General features: G+C 43.7%; 1 protein-coding gene across 5 annotated transcripts in view; it reads right to left on the bottom strand.

Moving 5' to 3' along the window:
- Window positions 1–24178, bottom strand: part of ADAM11 (ADAM metallopeptidase domain 11) — a 137013-nt gene that overhangs the window by 22573 nt on the left and 90262 nt on the right. For 4 of the 5 annotated variants that reach the window (XM_061591304.1, XM_061591302.1, XM_061591303.1 and 1 more), the window contains exons 21-31: window positions 15046–15113; window positions 13102–13176; window positions 10167–10238; window positions 9640–9806; window positions 7870–7954; window positions 6536–6626; window positions 4183–4234; window positions 3102–3201; window positions 2192–2263; window positions 1332–1424; window positions 170–250 (exon numbers count right to left, since the gene is read on the bottom strand). In XM_061591304.1, coding sequence (XP_061447288.1) covers window positions 170–250; window positions 1332–1424; window positions 2192–2263; window positions 3102–3201; window positions 4183–4234; window positions 6536–6626; window positions 7870–7954; window positions 9640–9806; window positions 10167–10238; window positions 13102–13176; window positions 15046–15113 — 956 coding nt within the window. Of the gene's footprint in view, window positions 1–169; window positions 251–284; window positions 638–1331; window positions 1425–2191; window positions 2264–3101; window positions 3202–4182; window positions 4235–6535; window positions 6627–7869; window positions 7955–9639; window positions 9807–10166; window positions 10239–13101; window positions 13177–15045; window positions 15114–24178 lie in introns of those variants that run through there. The other variant, XM_061591306.1, reaches the window with a different exon arrangement.

Genomic DNA, 24178 nt, shown 5'->3' with positions numbered 1-24178 from the left:
GACCCCAGCTCTGCCTTCCGACACAGGCAGAATTTGGCCCCAGAAACACCTATTTGAGAAATTAAAGCCCTGGAGGGCCAAATCTTGGAGAATGGCTTAACCGGAACCCTGAAGTGCTTCTTCCTTCTCCACATAATCAGAAATTTGCCTGGAAACTTCCCCATCTCACCTGACTGGAGTCGCCTGTGCAGGTTTCAGGGATGTCACACTCATTCACAGGATCTCGGCAGGTCACTCCCCGTGGTTCATACTGAAGGGTGGGAGATGGGAATGAAGCAAGGGAGTTGTTTAATATCGGCTGGTAAGGAAAGGGGTCAGGCAGAATGAATCCTCTTCCCACTGCTCCTGCTCAGTGTACGCTGGCATTGGAGGTGAGGAGGAACTAGGCTCTGCAGCCTACCCCAACTTTCCTCCCCTACTGTTGTCAATGCAGGAAGAGAAGTATCATCCCCACTCTACCAGGAGCAGCATGGCTTGCTGCCATCGTCGTTCCTGGATTTGTTTTCTCCCTTCTTTTGACAGAGAAGTATAATAGAGACAGCGTGCACTGACAAGCTTTCTGGAGCTCACAGAATCCAGTTGATGGACAAAGGTTGCTTCCAGACAACTCATTTATTGAGCATTCATCCTTATTTGTCTGCAAGGAAGTTAGATGATATTAGCCATTTATTGAGAATTCATTCTGATTTGTCTGCAGGCGTTAGATGACGTTACATCAAAGCAAATGTTATCCACCACTTTCTAGTACATTTTCCCATCACTTTCCTTGTTGCAAAAAGTCCAGTCATTTGGGGAAGTGGGTTTGCTGTGCAACTGCTCCAAATCAACTATAAGAGCACAACCTGAATGTGTTGGTAATGTGACTGAATCCCACTCCAAAATAGCAACAGTCTAGAAGTGCCCAAAGAGGCAAGGAGTTGCAGGAACACTTGCCTCTTGCCTAGAATCCACAGAAATATCTGGGACTGGGCTTGTTCCACACCATACCACATATTGGGGCTCATTCCCAATATGTGAATAGTCTAGGAGCATCTACAAAGTTGATGAAGCTAAGCAGGTGGGGAGGGTGTCACATACAAAACATGCATATGAAATATGATGCTTTGTCTGCTTGCAGTTATTTTGTGCCCACAGTGTTTTGACCTAGCTGAGTTTTGGTTTTATGGTTTGTCGCACGCACACATGCACATCTGTTATCTGCTGCAGACCGAAACCTGGGTCCTGTTTTAACAAGGTGCTTTGTTAAAAACTAGTGCCAAATAGACTCTATAGGAGCCTATGACCACAGGGAACACCTCCCCATCAATCCAAGTCTGGTCTCACCCATTTACCTTGCACCCTCGGCAGCACAATCCATCACTGCACATGGCATCATGCGTAAGCGTGCATTTCTTGCAGCAGTTTCCCCCACCCTTGGAGCACTCCTTCAAGGGGATGAAGGCAGAGAGGACAAGAGAGAGAGAGAGAACAGGCAAGTGTAACTTTGCTGGGAATTTTGAATCACAGCTGGAACATACTCTATCTAACATTGGGTGTCTTGAATTATGAACTGAGCTCCGTGTGTTGAGACTGGAGAGTGCCAGGTTCCTGGGAGAATTTCACCATGTGCCCCATTCCCCATCACAGTGCTTGGGTGATGCAAGAAATTATACTAGGAAGATATTGCCTTAAAGACACAAGAGCCTTCGGAGGGTCTGGGCCTGGCAAGGTCAACACTGCCTCATCTTTATGTGTGTCCGCCATCGCTTCTTCTGCTTTCCTGCTCCAATCTCTAGATACCTCCAGCCGGCACTACCTTCACTCCCAGTCCACTATTTGCTGTTTTTCCTCTATAGTGGATGGGCCTTCCTAACCTGGTGCCCTTCAGATCTTTTGGACTAGAATTTCCATCAACCCCACCAGCTGAGCCCCAGCATGGTGACGTTGGTGGGAGTTGTAGTCCCAAAGTTCTGGAAGGCTGCTCTATGGGCTGACTTGAATGATGCTGGAAAGAGTGCATGAGCCTGTGCCTGGACTTGCCTCTTGGACCACAATCCTGAAGTGCCCCAGGCTCCTGACACAATACAAAACACTCTTAAACATGCATAAGGCAGAACCCAATGTGGGGCCAAAGTCCATTAATGCCATCCCCAAGTCACCACCAATTCCCACATCAAGCCACATGGCAGTTTCAGCCCCACTTATCACTTACCGCCAAGGACCCGCAGTCACATTCTTCTCCTGCCTCTACAAATCCATTACCACATTCAGGGGGATCAAGAAGCTGTAACAATGGGAGACAGGAAAGAGATTAAATCTTTAGGGGCTTCCAAGCCATCTTCTAATCTGCATGTACATCTTTACACTCTACCTCTGCCTCCTTTTTGTGCTGGGCCAGAAATGCCCCCCATTTCATGGCCCTATTGGGGGGGGGATTGGGGAGAGCTTCCTGACAAAGTGGAGGCAGAAGCGGCATTTTTTGGTTAAATTATTCTTCCTTAAGCTAAATTGCTCCATCACTGCATCAACTGGTAGCCCAGTTGACTACCATTTTTCTCTGACAATGTCTTACTTGCAGTGATGCTATGCTGCTTGCAATGAGGAACAATTTAGTTTAAGAATAATAATTAAACACCCCTTCCAAAAAAAGATCTTCCCAAAGTATCATTGGCTGAAGGTCAGGGAATCAATCTGAGGCTGCATGTACACTATACATTTAAAATACATTTCCCCTGCAAAAGAGTCCAGGGTTAGTTTGTTAAGGGTGGTGGGAATTGTAGATCTGTAGGGGACAAACTACAAGTTCCCAGGATTCTTGTGGGGAGATGAACCCCATAAGCACCTTTGGGCCACCACAAATCATACACTGGAAATCTGTTGTCTTTCAGGTGCCCTAGCATAACATCTGCCCCCCAATATTATTTTAACTGTATTTTTAGTCTATGTGACCCACCCTGGGACCTTTGGGTGAATGGCAAGTAAGAAATACCAGAAATAAATGTTTAAAAAACAACACTTTTATATGAAGCCACCAGGGGAGGGACGGAATCCTAACTTTTGGAGAGATCCTTTGGCTGGGGGTAATTCTTATATAAGTGACCAGATGAATGTTTTGGATTTACCTTCAGTGGCTTGTTAAAAAGACAACTCCCACCGCCTTCAGCCAGGAACTTATTGTATTCATCAATGCTGCAGCGTGAGAACTTCCTTGGCAGGTAGAATCTGTGGTTCAAGGAAGAGAGTCATGGGGAAATAGTTAAAAGGCCAGAGAAATGTCAGAGAAGGATGGTGGGGGGACAAGGTTTCAAAGAACCCAGTGGTGGGTACAAGTCTCCTTTATACATGGCACTACATATGTAGATTTTGGACTTGGGTATTTGTTTCCAACTAGTGGGCCAGAGTCTACAACTGGGATGCATTCTGGTGGATTGCACTAATGGCACAATCATCATGTTCATTCTTTCTTGCTTATGAGAAAAAGAAAGAGAGAGAGGAAGATAATTAAAACAAGGAGAAATGTGACTTGATGCAACAGAGGTCAGTGGAATTTCTAAATTTTTAACAGATGTGTGGAAGGGGGAATTTGAGCAAATGCAGCTTTTCTCACTCCTGTACCTGCCAAAATATCCAGTTCTAGGCTGTTAAATAAAGGTGCAGAAACCCTGCCCTCCTCTGAATCTGGCCGTACTAGAGAGAGAAAGAGTAAAACAAATTTAAATAAAAGTGGAATTCTTCATGTGTGTGGGGGGTAGGGATTAAACTTCAGTCCTGAGTCTTTAACATAGGGATGAGAAACTTGTGGCCAGTGAGAGTAAGGTTCCTTTAAGAGATGGGCTAGAGGGAACATGGGGTGAAGGGGTGTGGCCAGTTGCAGAGAGTGGAACAGCAGAAGGTGAAAGGTTAATCATGATTGTGTGCTCTAATATTAAAACATTTGTTGTTAGCTTACAACAGTTTCTAGCTTTGTTCCCTAATATAAGGGACACATGACCTTCCAGATGTTGTTGGATTCCAACTCCCATAAGCCCCACCCAGCATGGCTAATGGTCAGGGATGCTGGGAACCAGGAAAAACACATGTCCACCACCCCTGCTTTAAAGGTTGAGGAATACTTTAAATGAGGATTCTGTTCCTGACTTCAAAATGAAGCACCACTCCAATAGCCCTGTCCTTTTGTGGTCCTCACCTCTTCCCCACACTCACCCAGTGTCCTCCATAATACAGCCCAGCCATGAGTCAGGGCAGCGACAGTCCCCTGCAGAGAAATGGGGTGATAAGAAAAGATGAAGATGCTTTGTTAAGGTACTAGGAGGGGTATATTTTGTGCCCCTTTTCCTCAGTCCACACTAGGGATGGAATCATCTCCTTCTTGACATTTTCTTTTTAAGTGTGGTCCCCTGGTGGGTGTTAAGGATCCAATTCCTTTTCCTCTGATATATTTTCATTTTTCCAATCTCCTCCAATTTATTTATTTATTTATTGTGTTGCAGAGAATTATCAATATTATAATCACTATTTATTCACGAATCTCCACTTGTATCGATGTTTATTCTGAACTCCATAATTATTGTCTGTTTACATTCCTTTTCAAGTGCTCTGCAGAGCAGATTGAGGCAGATAATCAAGTGTGTCTTCTCCCCTGCTGCTAACAATCAACACTTCATTCCCCCCTGCTGCTTTCTGTCAGTTACAATCAACACTTCATTGACATCAGTGAAAGGGAATACACATTTGAAGACCTCACATAGAAAGTAGATCGATAAAAGTATCACTCACACTATTGATGATTTCAAAGCAAATTAAAAAAAAAATCAGAAAAAAAGAAGAAAAATGAATCGGAAACAAGGTGCAGAGAGTTGCTATTTCAAAATTCTCTCTGCAAAGATACAGAATATCAGAAATAATAATTAATCCAATGGCAAATCCGATTATTGCAGAAATGGAGCTCATCACTAGTCCACGCTCTAGGCTCATCTACATGGTGATTTACTGTGCGTTTACTGCTACTAACATGTCCTTTTAATTTGCATGGTTCACATGACGTTACCAGCAAACAGAAGCTATTATGCAGTTTCCCCCCTGTAAATCCATATTAACCAATCCTCTGATAATATGAAAAGGGAAGGAAAAAATGTCTTCATTCCATATCTCTAGTGTTTGCAGATGCTTTGCTCTGATGCTTTTAGGTGGGTGTGTCAATCTTACCCCTCTCCATGCCCACTCCCTCCTCTTCCCTTTGTTCATTTTATTTCCTGTAGGCTGAAAAGCAACTTCAGGCTGCTCTCCCCGTTCTGCTAGCATTTTTATGTTGCTGCAAATGGTGCCTTTATTTTCTTTTCCCGCCTAACTTGTGTGCAAAGGCAAAACACTGCTCAAACAAATATTTGTATTTCAGCTGTATTCTACCAGGGAAAACACAGATATTTGCACTTCCAGGGTTTTTTTAAAGGACCCCTGCAGCATGCGTGGTTGCCAAGCAACCAGAGGGAATGGAAATGTTAAATTAGTGTGGTCATTAGGATACTGCATGATTGATCCTTCCCCTCTGTGTGAATAGAAAACACTGTGTTTGCAGCTGGCATTGAGCCCTTACTATGGACGGTGCAAACAGAAAACAACATTTTTAGTACGAAGTAATGCTCCCATGTGGATAAGCCCCATGTCTCCAGACTCCCTTGCCATTCATTCAAAAGGAACCTCCTAATCAAAGAACCCTTGAACTGTTATCCTCAGGTGTCACTTATTCTGACCACTATCTTAAGACAAAACATCCTATTAATAACCATTCTGACTGTAAATCCTGAGCCAGGAATCTCCAACAAGGCTTACAGCTCTTTTGCTCTAGCAGCTCACCGTTAGCCAAATTTCTTTAGTTAGCTTTCAAAGGACCAAAGCCATTTTACACAGTGCAAACCAATGTGTTAACATAACATCTCAACCATACGACAGAATAGTATAGCAAATCCCTTTCCTTTGATCTAACAAGTTCAGCTCCTGAGTAGCTTGCCAGAGTGGTTAAGGCAAAATCAGGAGATCAGATTTGCTTTAAAGGTATGTTTCCTGTTCAGAAATCTGTGTGTTTCCCTGAAATGCTCTAGAGGCTGCTATCCCTCTGGGCCTTGACACTAAGCCAGAGCCTGTCAGCCAGGAGCCCGATGAGTCACAGCCCTCCAGACTGGGACCTCCAGACACAGTAACCCCGAGCCATATTCCCCTGAAGAATTAATCCCCTTTTATGGAGCCTTGCACTCCTTAGTGCCTGCTCACCAGCCCAGGCTTTAAGCACAAGGGAAGAATTGACTCAGGTGCAATGCTCCAGGCCAGGGAATTACCCCTTTAAGACTCTCCACTCTTCAAGAAGGGGGACGAAGCCTGGGAGGGGTAAGCCTGGGTCAGTTGAAATAAAAAGCCTGTTGAGTTCCAGGCCTTATTAGAGGAAGCTGTCTACTTAAGGCTGTCCAAGATCATGTAACTCTTCTCTAACTAAGCTCAGGTGTCCATTGTGCCCTGTGGACTCCTGCTATCTCTCCATTTGGCCTGACACCCAGTTACTTACCTGCAGAGGCACGGTGCTTGTTCCACATCATACCAATGTTTTGCCCCAGGGTCTGTGCTAATGTTACAGCCATTGCTCCCACGTTGCCATACTTTAAAGAGGAAGATGACATCACATTAGGAGGGATGAAGAGGCATACTCTAGCATGCTAAGCTCTTGTGGCTAGGGCTCATCATTTGGGGTGTAGCTTTGAATATGTTTATCCTTGTCCTTATTGTTGCCAGTTTCAAACTCAAGTGGCCCTTGGAAACAGGCCCCCTCAGGCCCACAAGTCTGGAAAGATCAGCACCAGGGCCAACCCAAGACTTTTGCTGCCTGAGGCAGAGCAGCCCACCTCCACCAAATCAAGGTGCATAGTACCCAAAACCAGCCAAGGTGCTTAATTTTGGGATCTGAGGCAGAGAATCCCACAAGCTCTTCTTCCTCTCCCTAGCAGCAAAAACAAATTAAATAGCTAACAATTTGCTGCCATTTCACTACACCCAGAATAAGCAGTCTCACTCTACCTGGCGGTAGGACTGGGCATGACCAGAACCTGCTCGTGATCTTTCCTAGGATTGTTATTTATGTAGCCTAATAATTGTATATGGGGCTTTATGGGCTAATGTAAGCAAATAAGACATGTTATTTCCCCCAAAATCTTACAATCTAAGTCCTACTCAGAGTAAACCCATTGAAATGAATTAACCTAAGCTAGTCATGTCTATTGACTTCGATGGGTTTATTATGAGTAGGACTACTACTGAATAGCATTGAATATTTAGCTGAGACGACTAAGAAGGGTAAGAAAGGATGAATATGCACTAGTGCATCTACAAAAATCTAGGCATTATTTCAGTGGGAAAATGAGGACTGAGAAGGTAAAACAGGAATGAAGGAACTATAGCCCAGCCGATGTTGCTCAGCTCCCAACACCCATCAACCTTGACCACTGTGCCATGCTGATTGGGGCTGGGAGTCCCAACAACATCTGCACCTTGGACAACTCCTTGAAAGTTTGGATTAAAACCTGAGGTGGATTCACTGCCCCAATGTCACCAGAGCCACCAGCCTCCATGGGCTGCAGGGTTCCTCATCTCTGGAGTAAAGGCTTCACAGAAACTTGAGACTTTGCAAAAGAACGTGAAGGGTGCAGCATAGGCAGAGGTGGCATCACATAGGTGTCCAGGTAGGACTTCCATCCACCAGAGGTAGTAAGTGAGAATGGGTGGAGACAATTAAGGGAACAGGAGGTCTTTTGGGCAGCTGAAGATAGTAGAGTTGGAGGAACATGCCGTCTCAGTTTTCAATTTCTCTCTTTCAAAGTCCCAGGTCCAGTATCGTGCCCTGCTCACCTCATTGACACCTCCACCTCGGGCAACTGAGCAGATCCCTCCAATGTAAGCCGTACCACTGCGGCTGCTTCTGAAAGTGTGTCCACTGGAGGGAGGGAGGAGAAGGAGGATTCACTACACAGAGGAAAGAAGGGGTAGCCTTGACCAGCCAGGATGTCTGCATTTCCTTTTTACTCACTCATTACAGCAGGACTGGGGAACCAGTGGTCCTCCAGATGTTGGCAGACTACAACTCCCATCATCCCTGACCATTGGCTATGCTGGCTGGGGCTGATCTGGTCCAGCAACATCTGGAAAGCCACTGGCTCCCCAGCCCTGTACTAGAGCCTAGGGCTGCATATACACCATAGAGTTAAAACACATTTAAAGCATGAGACTTTCCCTCAAAGAATTCTGGGAACTGTAGTTTGTTGCAGATGCTGGGAATTGTTGCTCAGTGAAGGGTAAACTACAGTTCCTAGGATTCTTTGGGGGAAGCCATGTGCTTTAAGTGTATGCTGTGTAGGCAGGAATATGGATTCAGGGTGGAAAAGAGGCATTCAGTCATTCCTTAGCATCCCCATTACCCCGCTGCTTTGTCTCTGGTTACAGGAACAGCAGAGAAGAGCCAAACAATTTCCATACTAGTCATGGTGTAAATACCTCCACCTTTCCAAGAAACAGCTCTTCCCCTTGAGTTAGAAGTTCCCATCCCGACATATTTAGTGCCCAGAATCCAAAGTCTATACCCCTGGCCCATGCTTTATATCAAGATGTACATTAAAAAGGAGAGGACATTTACAATGGCCTGTTTTAGATTGCAAAGCCTGAAATAAGAACTTCTTGTTGTTGTGTAATGGCCTGTCAGCAGGTTCTAATTCTAATTGACTTAGCAGCTGCTCTCTTCCCTGTCATGCCTGCTTGGAAAAAAAAAGCTCTGCTGGTATTCTAGTTTGATTTAGCAGGCCACCTCTTGCAAGATATATCCTAATTAAATTACAGAGCTGATAAAACTCTTGCAAGACACTTCCATTTGATCTAGCATCTGACTTGGTAGGTTAATATCATTTCGCTTCACCTGCCAACAAAGCCGTATCTTATCCTAATTCCTCAATAATGGTATTTGGAAAATCTCTAGAAAGAAAAATAACTCTCAACCTCACTTATAGATGGAAGTAGCTACAACACTGAAATCTACTCAAGAGGTCCATTTGGTAGAATATCTGAAGGTTTACCACTTAGGGCTGGCAACTGACCAGTCTGGCCCAATATTGTGCTTGTATGACAACTTAGCCGTCAGAAATCAGCAAGTAAACTTTTTCATGGCATGGTGATCATCACTGTTACCTGTGAATAGCCCTATTCACATATTGAAAGAACATGTGTGGGCATAAAATGAGGAGACAAGTAAACCAGCCTCACCCACAGGATTTCCATCTATTCCACCCCAAACTTCTACAATGGCAAGATCTGCATGTGGATTTTTTATGCATTTAGGTGCAAAGAATCCTCCCTGCTATCTACATTATCAGAGTTTGTAATTGTGCAGAGGATTCTAATTGCATTCCACCTAATGCACAAAGCATATCCCTTTAGACTTTTCGGCTAGGGGTGGAGTGGACAGGAATGTTGAAGGTTCTATGCCCACATGTGTTCTTTGAACACATGAATAGGGCTAAGGTCTCCACATCAACCTCTTGTTAAAGGCAGAAGTACAGTGGCTAGGACAAGTGAAACGTTGGCAACCCTATTTCTAGAATAATGGCAGTCAGTTTCCCATTTGAAACTCACGAGAAGAGATGTACAGCATCACTGTTCTCAGAAAGAGCATCCTGGCGATACTTCATGAATTCGCCCAGTGTCTCCAGGGAATCTTCATCTACCTGGATCTTGTCCCCTGATGCCCATGTCTCCATGGCAACCAGCACAATTCTTGTGTTCAACTGCTCCTTATAGATCTGGCATCAGCAATAGGAAAGCAGAGGAGCTACTTCAGGGGGGACATTGCCATTGTTTCCCTGCGGTATCCTCCCCATTCTCCAGAGCAGCCTTTATATGGTGGACACAGTCTATCCCGATGCCATATCAAAGGTGAAGCAAAACATATTCACTTCTTGGTTCTTCATTTCCTCATTCCCTTTTGGGTCAGGGGGTAGGTAGTCCCAAGACCAATTAGGTCCTGTATTTGGCAGGGCCCTATAGAATCCCTTCCCAAGGGGCAGAGAAACTCCTGCCTCAATAATTCTCACCCTTTGGGATGTGGGAAGTGCCCATTGTATGTCATTTTTGGAAGGAGATGCAATGTACCCTGTACTTACCACATCAGCAAGGTTCACCACAGACTTTGCAAAGTTGCTGGTAAGGACAACAGAGCGGCGCAGCTGCTCAAACTGAAACAGAACAGGCACAGAAAGAGGCTTACTAGAACACCTTGAAACTGGAGTAGCTGTGTGTGTGTGTGTCCATGCACATGTTTGGGCTTCTCCTTCCACCCAACCCCTTGCTTTTGGCACCAACACGTGAGGAGAAAAACAAGTTTCCTTCAATGCACAAAAGACGCTGCAAGCAAAGTCCTAAGTGGCTTCCACTCTAAGGGTAGAGAAACACCCACTGTTCTGCTGGTTCCAGTGCGTCACCTCTCTTTTTTGAAAAGGGGGGCACACAACACTAGTCAAACACAGCCCCTTTTTACTATAAAACCTGGTGGGATCATCTCGTGCGTTTGTTTTTTTAAGTGCTTCAAAGATATTTTGCAACTGATTGGCAGATCAACCCGTTCCCCCTCCAGGTGTGGCCAATGGAAACGCTTTGCTGTAGACGACTAGTGTGCTCACAGCCTAAGGCCCTTTATAGTGCTGCTTTTCTACAATCAACTGGAAGCAGTATTAAAGTAGTGATTCCAAATGGTTCTTAATATACCATTACATTATTTGGCAATGATTGCCCCTGTGGCCAAATCCTAGAGTTTAATCAGAAATAAATGCTGTTCAGCAGAAGTGCTCTGAAACTTAGGAAGGTACCTTATTCTGACTCAGACTTTTGGAACTTCTAGCTCAGTACACTGACTTGCAGTAGTTTTTAGGGTTGAAATGCCAGAAATTAAACTTCATGCAAAATATGTACACCACTGAACTACGGCTTTTACTTACGTAACCTTTATAGTTGAGAGGGGATTCGAAACTGGGTCACCCCAGCCGAAGTCCAACACTTTAGCCAATACATACACTAACTTAAATCAGCACCTTCCTCCTTGCAAGCTTTTGCTCTTCTTCTTGCTTCCTGTTCAGTGCAGCAGGAGCATTACTGATGAATAGCCTCTTAATGCCCTTAAAGAGTCAATTCCTGTTTCCAGTGGCAGGGGGATGCTTTAATAACTGATTTCATTTCACCACCACCACCACCACACTTTATTTAAATGAGAAGCAATAAGTAGTTAGCCACCTCCCAACAAGCGACAGGAAATGACTAGTGAAGGAGCTATTCATCTGTGATACTGCTGCTGCACTGAACTAGAAGTTGCAACGGCAAAAGCTGCAACAGGGAAGCTACTAATTAAAGACACAATAACACTGAAAAGCCTCAACAGTAATTTGCTAATCCATACTAGATAGGGTGGCAGTGTAATTTCATTTAAAATTATTGCTATAAATCAGGCCTGAAAAAAAGATGGGAGGATAGCACTGAAAATACTGGAATAAAACAGGCTGACAATGATGTCATCTGGATTCTCTGTAAAAAGAGAATGAACAAAAGCAAGAGTGGCTGATGCAGTGCAGTAGTGCCATGCTGGTGCCGTGCTGGTACCCTCCTCACAGTGGCATCACTGCTGCTTACTGGGATGGGGCGGGGCACCTGTGAGTTCATGTTGCACAGGAACACCACCAGAGGTGATCTGGTGCTCCTGCCAGTCTCCCCATGCAGCTCTGACCTCACCAGCACCCTGCCCCTTCATGCAAGCAGCAGCAATACTGCTGTTGGGGAGGGTAGCAGCAATGCATCACCCCACCACACTGGCTGCTCCAGAAACAAAGGATGGCAATTACATATTAAATAGATAGTATAGAAGCAAGACTAAAGACCTTTGGCTTAAGCTAATATGGACTTTGCTGCATTTCAGGTTAATCTCTGAAAGGTGACCTATAAATATTAATAATTCAGCAGCAAACTTTAGAAAAGCAGAGGAATTTTAGTGCCCCTCTCTGCCCTTCAAGTCTCTGCCCCACTCACCCCATCCCAGCCCTGCTACTTAACCCCAGACAAACAGAAAGCTGAGAAAATAAGTTTAGCTATTTTAATATTTGCATTTCTTCTGACCGTATATCGCTTGCAAGTTTTAATCCAGATATCTCATGGCCAGTTTGCAGAAGGCTGCTTGCAAGACATTAGTTTTGAAATAACTAGCTGTTCAAGTTCAAAAGGAGTTCACTGTATGTGTGTCTGTAACACAAATGGCAAAGCCATTGCAGGTAAAAAAACAAAACAAAACACCAGCTGGAGCCTCTCTTCAAATACTGTGTCTGCCTTTACCCTTAATTAAGGGCTTGCACAGAGCTCTGATTTGAACTAGCTGCTGAGGTTTTCCAAGACTTATTTTCATTAGCTTGTCAAATCACTGAGTTATATGGCGTTCTACATTGATCTAGCAGGACTGAATTCTCCCAGGCATTTTAGCATGTGTTTTAAATTATTTTTAAAAGATGTGTTTTTAAATTTGTATATTTGTTTTTAATGTTTTTAGTTATTGTAAGCTGCCCAGAGAGCTTCGGCTATGGGGCGGTATATAAATACAATAAATAAATAAATAAATTGTCTGTAGCGCTGTGGAGGAGAAAGACCTCAAAACGGATGACTTAAAAAAAGAGAGAGATGGGAAATCAGGTTTCAGAGTGGGACTGGAAAGGAGATCTGCATAAACGTTGGCTGTAAGCACACTACTATTTACTCTGCATCCAGTACACTGGTTTGGGAAACGGTGTACACAGGACATAACAGTCAAATCCATACCTAGCCTTTTGTTTCTTATGAAATACTTCAACGTGTTTTTCCCCAAACCAAATTCAATCAGAATTGAGAAAAACAACAACCTAGCTGCATTTTAAGCCAGTAATGTGTATATACTGCCATTGTTTTGTCAACTTGCTTAAAGAAAAAAGAGTTGGCAGGTGTACTTATGGTGAGGTGGCTCTGCAACAACAAAGTACACCCATATCTACCTCTCTTCCCAGGCCTGGACCATCCCTTGGTGGCACTCACCAGCTGGTGGTCGTTAACTACAATGAGTTCAATGAATTTGGTCTCACTGTGGACAGTCCGGTGACTTCGGTGAATCTGGGGAAAGGTGAATAGAAGAGGGCAAGATCACATAGGTACTACTCAGGGCTCTTAGAACTGTCTCTGCCCCCAACACAGATTTTATATACAGGCTGGCATATACTCCAATCCTTCCTCCCACACACACATGCATCCCGCCCCAAATTCTGAACTGAGGATACTCAAAATAGGAGATGAGAACACATTATGCAAGTGACAGACTCTCCAAAGTTAGAACATCTTTTGGAATGCCACCCCAGATCATGAGAAATTCCTGCATGATCAGTCAACTGCATTTCAGCCTTCATGCGCAATATTTTCCACTGCTCCCTTTTCAATGACAACTGTGCCGTGTCCTGTACTAGCTGGTATGCATGACAGAGCTGTTGGGGAGAGTTCAGCCATGTTTGTGTTTGCCCTTCTAAAACAAAAGTCTGGCTAGGTATACACTAGGGTGCAGAGAAAAAGTTTTAGCACACATTCTCCAAATAACGTTTTTGAAATAAAACTAAGCTGGACTAAAAGATTTACAAAATTGTAGGCCATTGTATAGGCAAGTGCAGAGGGGAAGGCAGCCTTCCTGGTGCTAGCTGCTGAAATTACAGACCCAATAAGCTCTTGTATGGTGGTGACTGGGAAGCCTCTCAAGTTTACAAAATGGTCTGTGAGCTTGGGGTGGGTGGTGTTGCTCAGCACCCATCACATCATAACCAAGAATCTAACGGGCTTGGGACACCCACACAACCACATTCCACACAGAAATCAGTGTAGAGTGGGCATATGGCCTTCTCTACAAATCAGAGTTCTTTATTTCCAAGAGGTCCTCTGTTTGAAGGGCAGTTCAGTTCAAGTCCAGTTTCCCATTTAAAGAACCATAAGCAGGGAGAGGAGGAACCTTGAAGTTGTCCATCAGCAGTTAGCAGATGGGCAGCAGATTGAGCTCATAGTCACCTGTTCACAATCTTTCCCCACTGTGATGAGATGTGTGACATTTCTATTAAAATTATAGTAATTATTTCTAAAATTGCATTGATACATATAAATTGGCATATGGAAATTTTATGCAAATCTGTGCCCTTGGCAGGGGGTATACACTTTCTCTTTTTTGGCAATGGTTAGCAGCCACCCTAAGTGAATGCAATTTCTGTGGCAAAAGGAGCTGCATTTTCTGAGGTACAAAATATTGCAGTGTGAACGCTGGGAAAATATGACATACCCCTTCTGCACTATAAACAGTTATGGCTTCTCCCAAAGAATCCTGAGGACTGCAGTGTGTTAAGGATGCTGAGAGTTTTTAGGAGACCTCTATTCCCCTCACAGATGTACAGTTCCTGGAATGATTTTAACTATCAACCTCTCTTCCCAGAGAACTCTGAGTCTGAGAATTGTAGCTTTGTGAGGTGAATAGGAGTCTCCTAATAACTCTCAGCATGGTTAACAAACTATAATTCCCAAGATTCTCTGGGGGAAGCCATGACTGTTTAAACTGGTATAATACTGCTTTAAACATATAGTGCAGATGAGGCCACAGTCCTGCAACAAAAGGCCATCCTTAGTAATGGCAGGGGTGGAAGCCTGTGTCCAATTGAGGAGAAACCAATTCTGTTCCTCCATAAATTGTGAGGAAACAACACAGGAAGCTGCCTTATTGAGTTAGATTACTGGTCAATCTAGCTCAGTATTGCCTACACTGACTGGCAGCAGCTTTCTAAAGTTTGAGACAGAGGTGTTTACCAGCTCTACATGTAAATGCTAGGAATTGAATCTGGGACCTTTTGCATGCAAAGCATGAGCCCTTCCATGGAGCTACAGCTTGAAGGCTCTTGGATTCCCCTGATCCTGAACCTCCTCCACTCCCAAACAGTTACTGGCTAGAAGTAAACCTACCTGCCTCCGGCGTCGCAGTTTAGGGAGCCCAGAAGGAATGTAGTCGTTCAGTGCAGCAAATAAACACCCTGGGGATGGGGTGAGACAGGATATACATCAGATTTGGGAGGGGGAGGAAAAAGGGCATGACTGGAGAGAGAAAAGGAAACAGCTGTTTAATTCATAAGAAGCAGGTTGCTAGGCCTCAAGCCTGCCTGGAAGTCACACCCTCTTCTGAATAGAAGTATAATAGCCATGAGGCCTGAGGTAAACAGCACCCCCTTACAAGAGTTACCTTTTCTTCTTGGAGCTGTCTTCCCTGACTGTGCTGGTTTGTATGGAACAGCTAGAACTCTACAAGATAAGATAACACTGAACAGACACTGAACATCTCTGTACTCTCCAAAACGTAGGAAGGATTGCATTAACGGAAATGCTTAGCTCATGTACTGGTATGTGAAGTCTGAACTTTGCCAAATTTACTAGAACATAATGCAATGTCTATGCAATGTCTATGTAATACTGTAATGCCTAGGTAATACTGATGTGTAAATTCCTGATTCATTAATGCTAATTTCTTTGTCCTGAAGTGTATAAAAACGCCAGGCAAGCAGTACTATGTTGCAGTTCTCCACTCACTCAGAGGGAGACTCACCAAGCTTAGGCTTGTCATCCAATAAGGGCCTACCTTTTGCTGCAAGCCTGTGTCTTCAATTCGCTCAAGGACCCCCAGCCCAGCAAACTACAAAATTCCCAGTCACAATAATACTGTTGGACACGGGAACAATATGTTTACACTACAAGTTTAACACCACTGTGATACCACTTGAACTGTCATGGCTTCCCTGAAAGAATCCTGACATAAGCTCTTGAAGGAAGGGATAGTCTGAGCAGCAGCCCTCTAGAGGAAGAAGTCATGTTATTGTGTAAGACTGACCGAGACTTCAGACATCTGATGAAGTGGACTCTTGTCTACGAAAGCTTATGTCATAATATATTTGTTTGTGTAAGATGCAGCATGACTCCCTGCTGTCAGGGCCGGCGCCAGAGGGCAGCCAGGTTGTGCCCTGGCTAAGGGTCCCTGTGGCCCAGAGGGGCCCTGAAAGTCCTCTTCTTAGGGTGGGAGGGTGACGCTCCTGTTCTGCGAGTCGCAACAGCATCAGGTCCTGCAACCTGACCTTAAGGGGCTGATGCCCCCCCCCTTTTATCTTGGTTGATAGCAGGCATGCGTGCTATGCGTGCATGTCATTCACATGAAATGAGAGGTAGGTGGGGCATGCAGGTGGGTTTATTGAAGCCCACGCTGTCTGTATTGGGGGAAATGCCTGGAAGCTCCATCTCTGCATCCGCAGCAGGATTAGCCCTGCACCACTTCTCTGGGGTGTGTGTGTTGGGCTACAGTGTTGTGGGATGAAGGCAGGCTGGTGTCCAAGGGCCCAGCCGTGCCTGACACCGTCCCTCCCTGCTGCTTCTGTTGCAAGGGTCTAACACGGCTACCCCTCTAGAAATGGTTTAAGTGGAACTGTCTCTTTACTAACTATTCAAGAGCAAGCTGCATATTCTAACCCTGAAGCGGTTTTTAAGCTCCAGGTTGTACTTTCAAGCACATTCCAGACTGGCTGACCTACTACTCAGAGGGTAAGGACATACAGGCTGTTGAACTACCGTCTGGATTGCTGCAGATGCTCACTAGCAAGCCATGTTTTCCCCCAATAACTGAAATTAAGGGAGATGAGGGCTTGTGAGTGAGACCCTTTGCCCTTGGGAAATCATGTGGATACAAACTGCAGGGCACTATAGTGTAGGAAAAACAAAAAACAGATTCATAGTCGTGACCATTTCATTACATGTAATTTAACCTTTAATTGAACCTAGTTCCACATTTGGTTGTAATTTTGCACAGCTCCATCAGTGAACTTTTCACATGTTGTGCATTAAGTTTCAGTTGCTTTTTGTGCATCCAGCAGCTCCAGCCTTCGAAGGGCAGGCATAATGATCATTCACATGATCAGAAAGAAGCTGACTTCTTTCAGAACATAAAATGTTATTCAGTTATTTATTTATTTATTTATTTATTTAAAACATTTCTAACCCACTTTATCTTTCAAGAAACTCAAAGCGGCGAACAATTTCAATATAAAAACATAAATACAATATACATAATAAACTATAATCACTTACAAAAAATAAGTATACTAAAACTACATAATAACATATACATGTTATCATAATCTATTAAAATTAGAACATTACCATTCCTCATGTAAGTTAAACACCATTTCTCCTTAAAATTTTTCCTATTCTTATTCCTATTCCTTATTTAAGTTGAACGCCACCCGGAATAGGAATGTCTTAACCTGGCGACGGAATGCCAAAAGCGAAGAAGTCAATCGCACCTCAACTGGTAATGAGTTCCAAAGTGTAGGGGCGATGACAGAGAACGCTCTATCTCTAGTTCCCGAAAGATGGACTTGTGAAACTGAGGGAATCACAAGAAGGGACTCATCAGAAGATCTCAGGGGGCAGGAGGGTTCATAAAATGACATCCGATCGGACAAATAAACAGGGCCCAAACCGTATAGGGCTTTAAAGGTTAAGACCAGCACCTTGAATTGAGATCGGAAGCTAACTGGCAGCCAGTGGAGCTGTTGTAACAAGGGGGTTGTGGGTTCGAGGACCAGCCCCCGTCAGCATTCTCGCTGCTGCACGTTGAACCAATTTAAGCTTCCGAACTGTCTTCAAGGGCAGCCCCACGTAGAGTGCGTTGCAGTAGTCCAACCGGGATGTAATTAAGGCATGTGTAACCTTCGTCAGATCAGACATCTCTAGAAACGGGCGCAGTTGGCGAACCAGTCTTAATTGGGCAAAGGCGCTCCTGGACATGGCCGAAACCTGAGCATCCAGATTCAAAGCCGAGTCCAGAAGCACACCCAAACTGCGAACCTGAGTCTTCAGGGGGAGTGTAACCCCGTCCAACACAGGTAGATTCCCTATTTCCAGGTTTGTCCCACGATTGACGAAAAGCACTTCTGTCTTGTCTGGATTTAATTTCAACCTATTGACCTTCATCCAATCCATCACTGAGGACAGGCACTGGTTCAGGGGTCGGGCGGCATCTTTGGCATCAGGAGGGAAGGAGAAATAAAGCTGGGTGTCATCTGCATATTGATGATATCGGACTCCAAACCTCCGAATGATCTCACCCAGTGGCTGCATATAGATATTAAATAACAAAGGAGACAGAACAGAACCCTGAGGAACCCCACAGGTTAAAGGCCAAGGGGCTGAGCGGGAGTCTCCGAGTATTACCTTCTGCATCCGGCCCTCCAAGAAGGAACGAAGCCAGCTCAACACAGTCCCCCCTAGCCCCATCCTGGAAAGCCGGTCCAGAAGGATACCGTGATCGATAGTGTCAAAAGCCGCTGAGAGATCCAGAAGAACCAACAGGGACACATTCCCCCTGTCGAGTTCCCTACGGAGGTCATCTACCAAGGCGACCAAAGCCGTTTCGGTCCCGTGGCCAGGTCTGAAGCCAGATTGGAGAGGATCGAGATAATCCGTTTCATCTAGGAAATGTTGAAGTTGGGTAGTCACCACCCGCTCCATGATTTTACTTAGAAAAGGCAGGTTGGAGACTGGTCGATAATTACCTAAACACAATGGGTCTAAGGTAGGTTTTTTCAGCAATGGTCTTACAACCGCCTCTTTCAGGCATGCCGGAAGGAACCCTTGTTGGAGAGAAGCATTAACCACCCCACAAACCCACATGACCAGGCCCCCCCTGGCCTGTTTTATAAGCCAAGAGGGACAAGGATCAAGAGGGCAGGTGGTAGGTCTCATCCCTCCAAGAAGTTTATCTATATCTCCAGGTTGAACAGGTTGAAAGGAATCCATCATAATATGACAAGCAGAGACCGAAGGTACATCCTTAGAGACTGCATCAATATTGGCGTCCAAGTCGGAGCGGATCTGAGCGACCTTATTCGCAAAATAAGAAGCAAACTCCTGACATCGAGTTGGGGGGTGTTCCACATTATTCTGAAAATAGTCAGGGTTGAGCAGACTTTTAACCACTCGAAATAATTCTGCTGGCTGATTACTGGCTAAAGATATGGAAGTTGTAAAAAAAGCCTTTTGCGTAGCTCGTCTAGTAGCCAAGTATGTTTTAGAGAATGTTTTAACAAGAAGTCGGTCAGTTTCGCTCCGAGATTTCCGCCATCGTCGCTCTAGACCCCTACGAGTGCGTTTCATCGCAATCAGCTCACTGGAAAACTATAGAGCTGATTTTGGTCTGGTACGCACGAGGGGGCGTTCAGGAGCGATTGTGTCTACTGCCCTGGTCATCATGTTATTCCAAAGCTCGACCAGAGCATCGACAGAATCGCTTACCCGGGAGACAGGAAATTCCCCAAGAGCTGACAGGAAACCAGCCGGATCCATTAATCTCCTGGGGCGGACCATTCTAATGGGTCCCTTCTCCCCGCATTGGGTATGAGCCGCAGTTAATCGAAAACTGACCAGGTAGTGATCGGTCCATGACAACGGAACTATGGAAAGACCCGCCACACCTAGATCACTATTCCCCTGTCCCGCGTAAAAAACAAGGTCAAGAGTGTGTCCGGCTGCATGAGTGGGACCAGATATTAGTTGGGATAACCCCATGGTTGTCATGGCGGCCATGAAGTCCCGGGCCTCTCCATAAAGTAAGGACTCAGCGTGAATATTGAAGTCACCCAGCACCAACAATCTGGGGGACTCCAACATCAACCCAGAAACCAGCCTGGAGAGCCCGGGTAGGGAGACTGTTGGGCAGCGGGGAGGATGGTACACCAGCAGAATCCCTATTTTGTTCCGCCCACAAAGCTTTAAATAAAGACACTCAAACCCGATAGACTGCGGGAGAGGGCACCTGGTCATAGAGATGGAATCACGATAGACCACTACGACTCCCCCACCCCATTCCCCAGGTCTAGCCTGCTGTTGCACCTGGAAACCCGGTGGGCAGAGATAGGTGAGGTTAACCCCACCGAGCTCATCCAACCAGGTCTCCGTAATACACGCCAGGTCGGCATGCTCATCCAGGATCAGATCCTGGATGATCAAAGTTTTCTCATTCACCGACCTGGCATTGAAAAGCAGGACTAGTAACTCGGGGGAATTGTCATCCGAGTACACCTGTTTATTTGGCTGAGGTAGTCGTATAGGGGTCGATAACCAACAATAAAGTTGATTTCTCCTAGAGTGGTATGGGATTTTCCTCATATCATATCTCTGCCTCCCAAGTAGAGTTGTTATAGGTTCTCCAGAACTAAGGTCACCAGGGGACTTTAATAAATCTATATTGGCATTCCATGACACTGCTACAGGTGAAGAAGACAAAAAAGCTGGTTGATTCGTATGGCATCAAGGTGATCCAGATTCTTCTTGATGGACTAGGACTACCCTTTGTAGGTTATGTCGAACATCGTTCGATTCTAATAGAACTGGTAAAGCAAAAGTTGTTGGTATTTCTATGGCCTGGGCTTTATAAGGCAAGTCGAACTCAGGAGCTTCCAGGGGTCTGGAGGAAGACCTCTTGCCCTGTAAGTTCTTAAGGAGTTTTTTCAAGTTGCTGATAATGTCTTGTTGAACATCATCCGAGAAGCTGGTAAAATTAGACATTAACTCCTCTACTCCATCAGAGAAGAGGGCAAGCTATTCATCCTCACAATCTTCCTGGATAGATGACTTTAATGGTGACTGAACTGGAGTGCTCATAGATAAAGGGCTATTAGAGCCATTATAACTGTGCAGGACAACTATGTCACTACTAGTGATATTAAAATGAGTGACTGCCATAGACGTACAATCGTCCTGAGGGTACTTCTCCGTAACTGGTGAATGAGATTGGGTTATTAAGTCAGGTCGACGCCACTTTGCATGTAATGGGCATGGATGTGCTAAATTAATAAAATGTCTTTGTACCTGAATACCAAATCTCTTTTTTTTATCATTAATTTTTATTCAAATTTTCAAAGACAAGAAACAAAACAAAACAAAAACAATTAAACAATAAAATAAAATGTTGACTTCCGATTTGTCGCAGATCAGTTATAGGTCTACAATATATAACAATCCTATCTCTAAAATTATATTATAAAATCACTTTCCTCCAGTAGTTATCTTAATTAATCATCAAATCTCATAAACATTATTTTATTCTTTCCACAAAAAGTCAAAGAGAGGTTTCAATTCCTTGAGAGATATATCTTTCAATTTTTCTCCAAATAAACATGTCGCTTAATCCATCTGATTCAAATCTGTTAGGCCCAATAATTTCAATAGCCATTCTTCCATTATCTATGTTAATTCCATCTTCCATCTTCAATAATCCTGTTAAGTCCAGTAATTTCAATAGCCATTCTTCCATTGTCAGTATCCCATAATAATCTTGTTGTCATAGCCATAGTCCAAGTAAACAAATCAATTAATCCATCTCATCAAATCTGTTAAGTCCAATAATCTTCCATTATCAATATTAATTCCATCTTCCATCTTCAATAGTCCTGTTAAATCCAGTGGTTTCAGTATCCATTCATCCATTATCAGTATCCCATGATGATCTTGCTGTCATAGCCATAGTCATATAACAAGAGTCTGATGGGAATCACAAATATGTCCTTGCCATCAATTCTGAATATGTTGTTGAAATATTGTTGTAAAGTCACATCTCTGCTCTGGGTGCATCTCTCCTCTGTCACATATTTGTAGTTAATTCCATAATTTTTTTCTATGTCAAGCCCCATCACATCATTCCAGTCAAGAAATCTGAATATGTTGCTGAAATATTGCTGCGAAGTCATATCTCTGTTCTTCTTTTTTACAAAATGCACTGGCTCATCTCTTAAGAGTTTCTCCACTGTCACATATCTGTAACCAACTCCATAGATTTTTTCTATGTCAGACTCCATCACATCATTCCAATCCAGAAAATTATCCAAAACATTGATAACTTTACCACCAAAATCTTCATTAATTTCTTCAGAGGCAACGTTGAATTCCAAACAGTAAACTTTATTTCTAACATCCATAAACTCCAAATCTTTTTCCAATTTCACATTTGTTCCACTCTCCAGGTCTTGTAGCTTCCCTATCTCATCAAACTCCTCTCTCACAGAATCCACTATTTCTTTAAACTCCTGCGCCATTTTATTAAATTCAATTTTCATCTCCTGTCTACCCTGTCTCAGGGTTTGTTTCGTTATCTCAATCTCACCCATTATTTTCTGAAACATAAATTCTTCCATGGTCTCAATCACTTTCCTGGTTGTCATTCTTAAAGCCACAAAGACAAAAATTGTTTCAGCCACAATTGGGTTAATATTCCAGGCTCTTATATCAGTGTAGACAGTACAGCCTGCCTTATCTCTATGTATTCAGGAATACAAAACAAACTTAGTTCCCAACATCAAAACAATTAGTGGCGTCGTGAACAAGCAGATTCGTCAAAATGAAATAGATTAAAAAAAAAAAATTCCCCTCCTCGAAATAGAAATCCCTCTTCCGTTAGTATCTTTAGAATGCACCTCCAGGACAGCTTTTTGCGATAAAAACAAAGATAAGCTTTTTTGATTTCTTTCCTCCTTAATTTCGTTAGTGAAAGAGAAAAGCCATAACTCACCTAGAAGTTCTTCACAGTTGATTCATTGACAAATCTCTTTTTTACTACACCAATTTAAACCAAGTGAAAAAAGAAAATAGAAAGAAGGATGCTTATCTGCCTGTTGAAGTCCGTTTTTCTTTAAAGAAAAGATAAACGTGTCGCTGTAATCAGCTAGAGCTTGATGAAAGTCCGTCCGGCATTGCAGTTTGAACCTTCTCTCATAAATAAATGAAATCCAGTCCTCCCCACAAAAACAGGCTTTGTGGTTAATCTCTATGTTTTTCCCTGACCGGGAAAAAATCTTTACCAGTCAAAAAGAGCATTGTGACTGATTTTTAAGCTGAAAAAGCTTCTTCTGAGACAAGAGCTCAGACTCAGAGGCAGCACAGGCAAAGCAACCCTTCCCGGAAGTCCCTGAATACCAAATCTCAATAAGGAAGGTCTGTTTGCTAGAAATACATCCGCCATTCCATAAGATCTCAAAGTTAATAATACCACCATATCGGAGGGATTTTCAGCAAGGATTTCAGTCTTAACTATATCTTCACATCTGATTGGAACCACATTTAAGGACTGTAGGACTTTAAGGATGTGAATTTTCCCATTTGAGTAAAATCCACTACTATTAGGGTATGGAAAATGGGATAGAACTATCTTGTTCCGGCTAAGTCGTAAAGACCAATGTTCTGCTTCGTCCTTTTTTAGGCAAGACTTAGTAGGAGAATCCAGCTGTCTATTAACACCCAAAAAAGGCGAAACTACGGCAAATCTCATATGGAGATGGTAGAATCCCAGCTTCCTTTTTAGATTTGATCTTGGGTTTCCTCTTAGGACTCTTCCTCTTCTTAAATGTATCCTGACGGTGCTGTGGTTGTATGTCGATTGAACCATTTATATCACAGTGGCAATGTGACTGTGCTTCACATAAGCCGCCAGTACCGAAAGGACAGTCATTTTGGGATTGTACAGAAACAGGTTCTAACACTAAAGAGATTGGATCAGGTTCACACAATGATGGAGCCCTAGAAGTCAATGGCGAAGATTTAGGTTCAACCTCAGGTTTACCGTTTCGAGTTTCTTTAAAGGGTCTTACTGCAGATGGAGATAAAACTGGCAGATGTGTAAGTGAGTCCAGAATCTTAAAAAGAGGTTTGTAATTCATTTTTTTGTAATGAGTGAACCTATGATTTTTAATGTTCTTAGGTTTATTTGTCTTTCTAATAATATTCCTTCCTTTGCATTTAGGAGCCGATGTATTAGGTTGTCTCACACTGCCAGGAGGGGGACTCACTTCTCCGGTTTGATCTTCTCTCCTTAGCATGATCGTGTTGACAGCGTTCACCAAAGTGCTCAAGAGGCTGTTACATTCGGAGATGAACCCTTTCATAAGATCAAGTTCTTCTAATATTAAAAGGGTCCATCCTAAGAGAGGGATGTTATTTGTAGGAGCATTATTTATAAATTGACTGTCCTCAGAGATTCTGTGCTTGAGATGTAATGGTTCCAACGTTG

The sequence above is a fragment of the Rhineura floridana genome, chromosome 11 (genome assembly GCF_030035675.1).
Source record: "Rhineura floridana isolate rRhiFlo1 chromosome 11, rRhiFlo1.hap2, whole genome shotgun sequence".
In the NCBI taxonomy this organism is placed as follows: Eukaryota; Metazoa; Chordata; class Lepidosauria; order Squamata; family Rhineuridae; genus Rhineura; species Rhineura floridana.
This window is presented reverse-complemented; position numbering and strand designations above follow the sequence as displayed.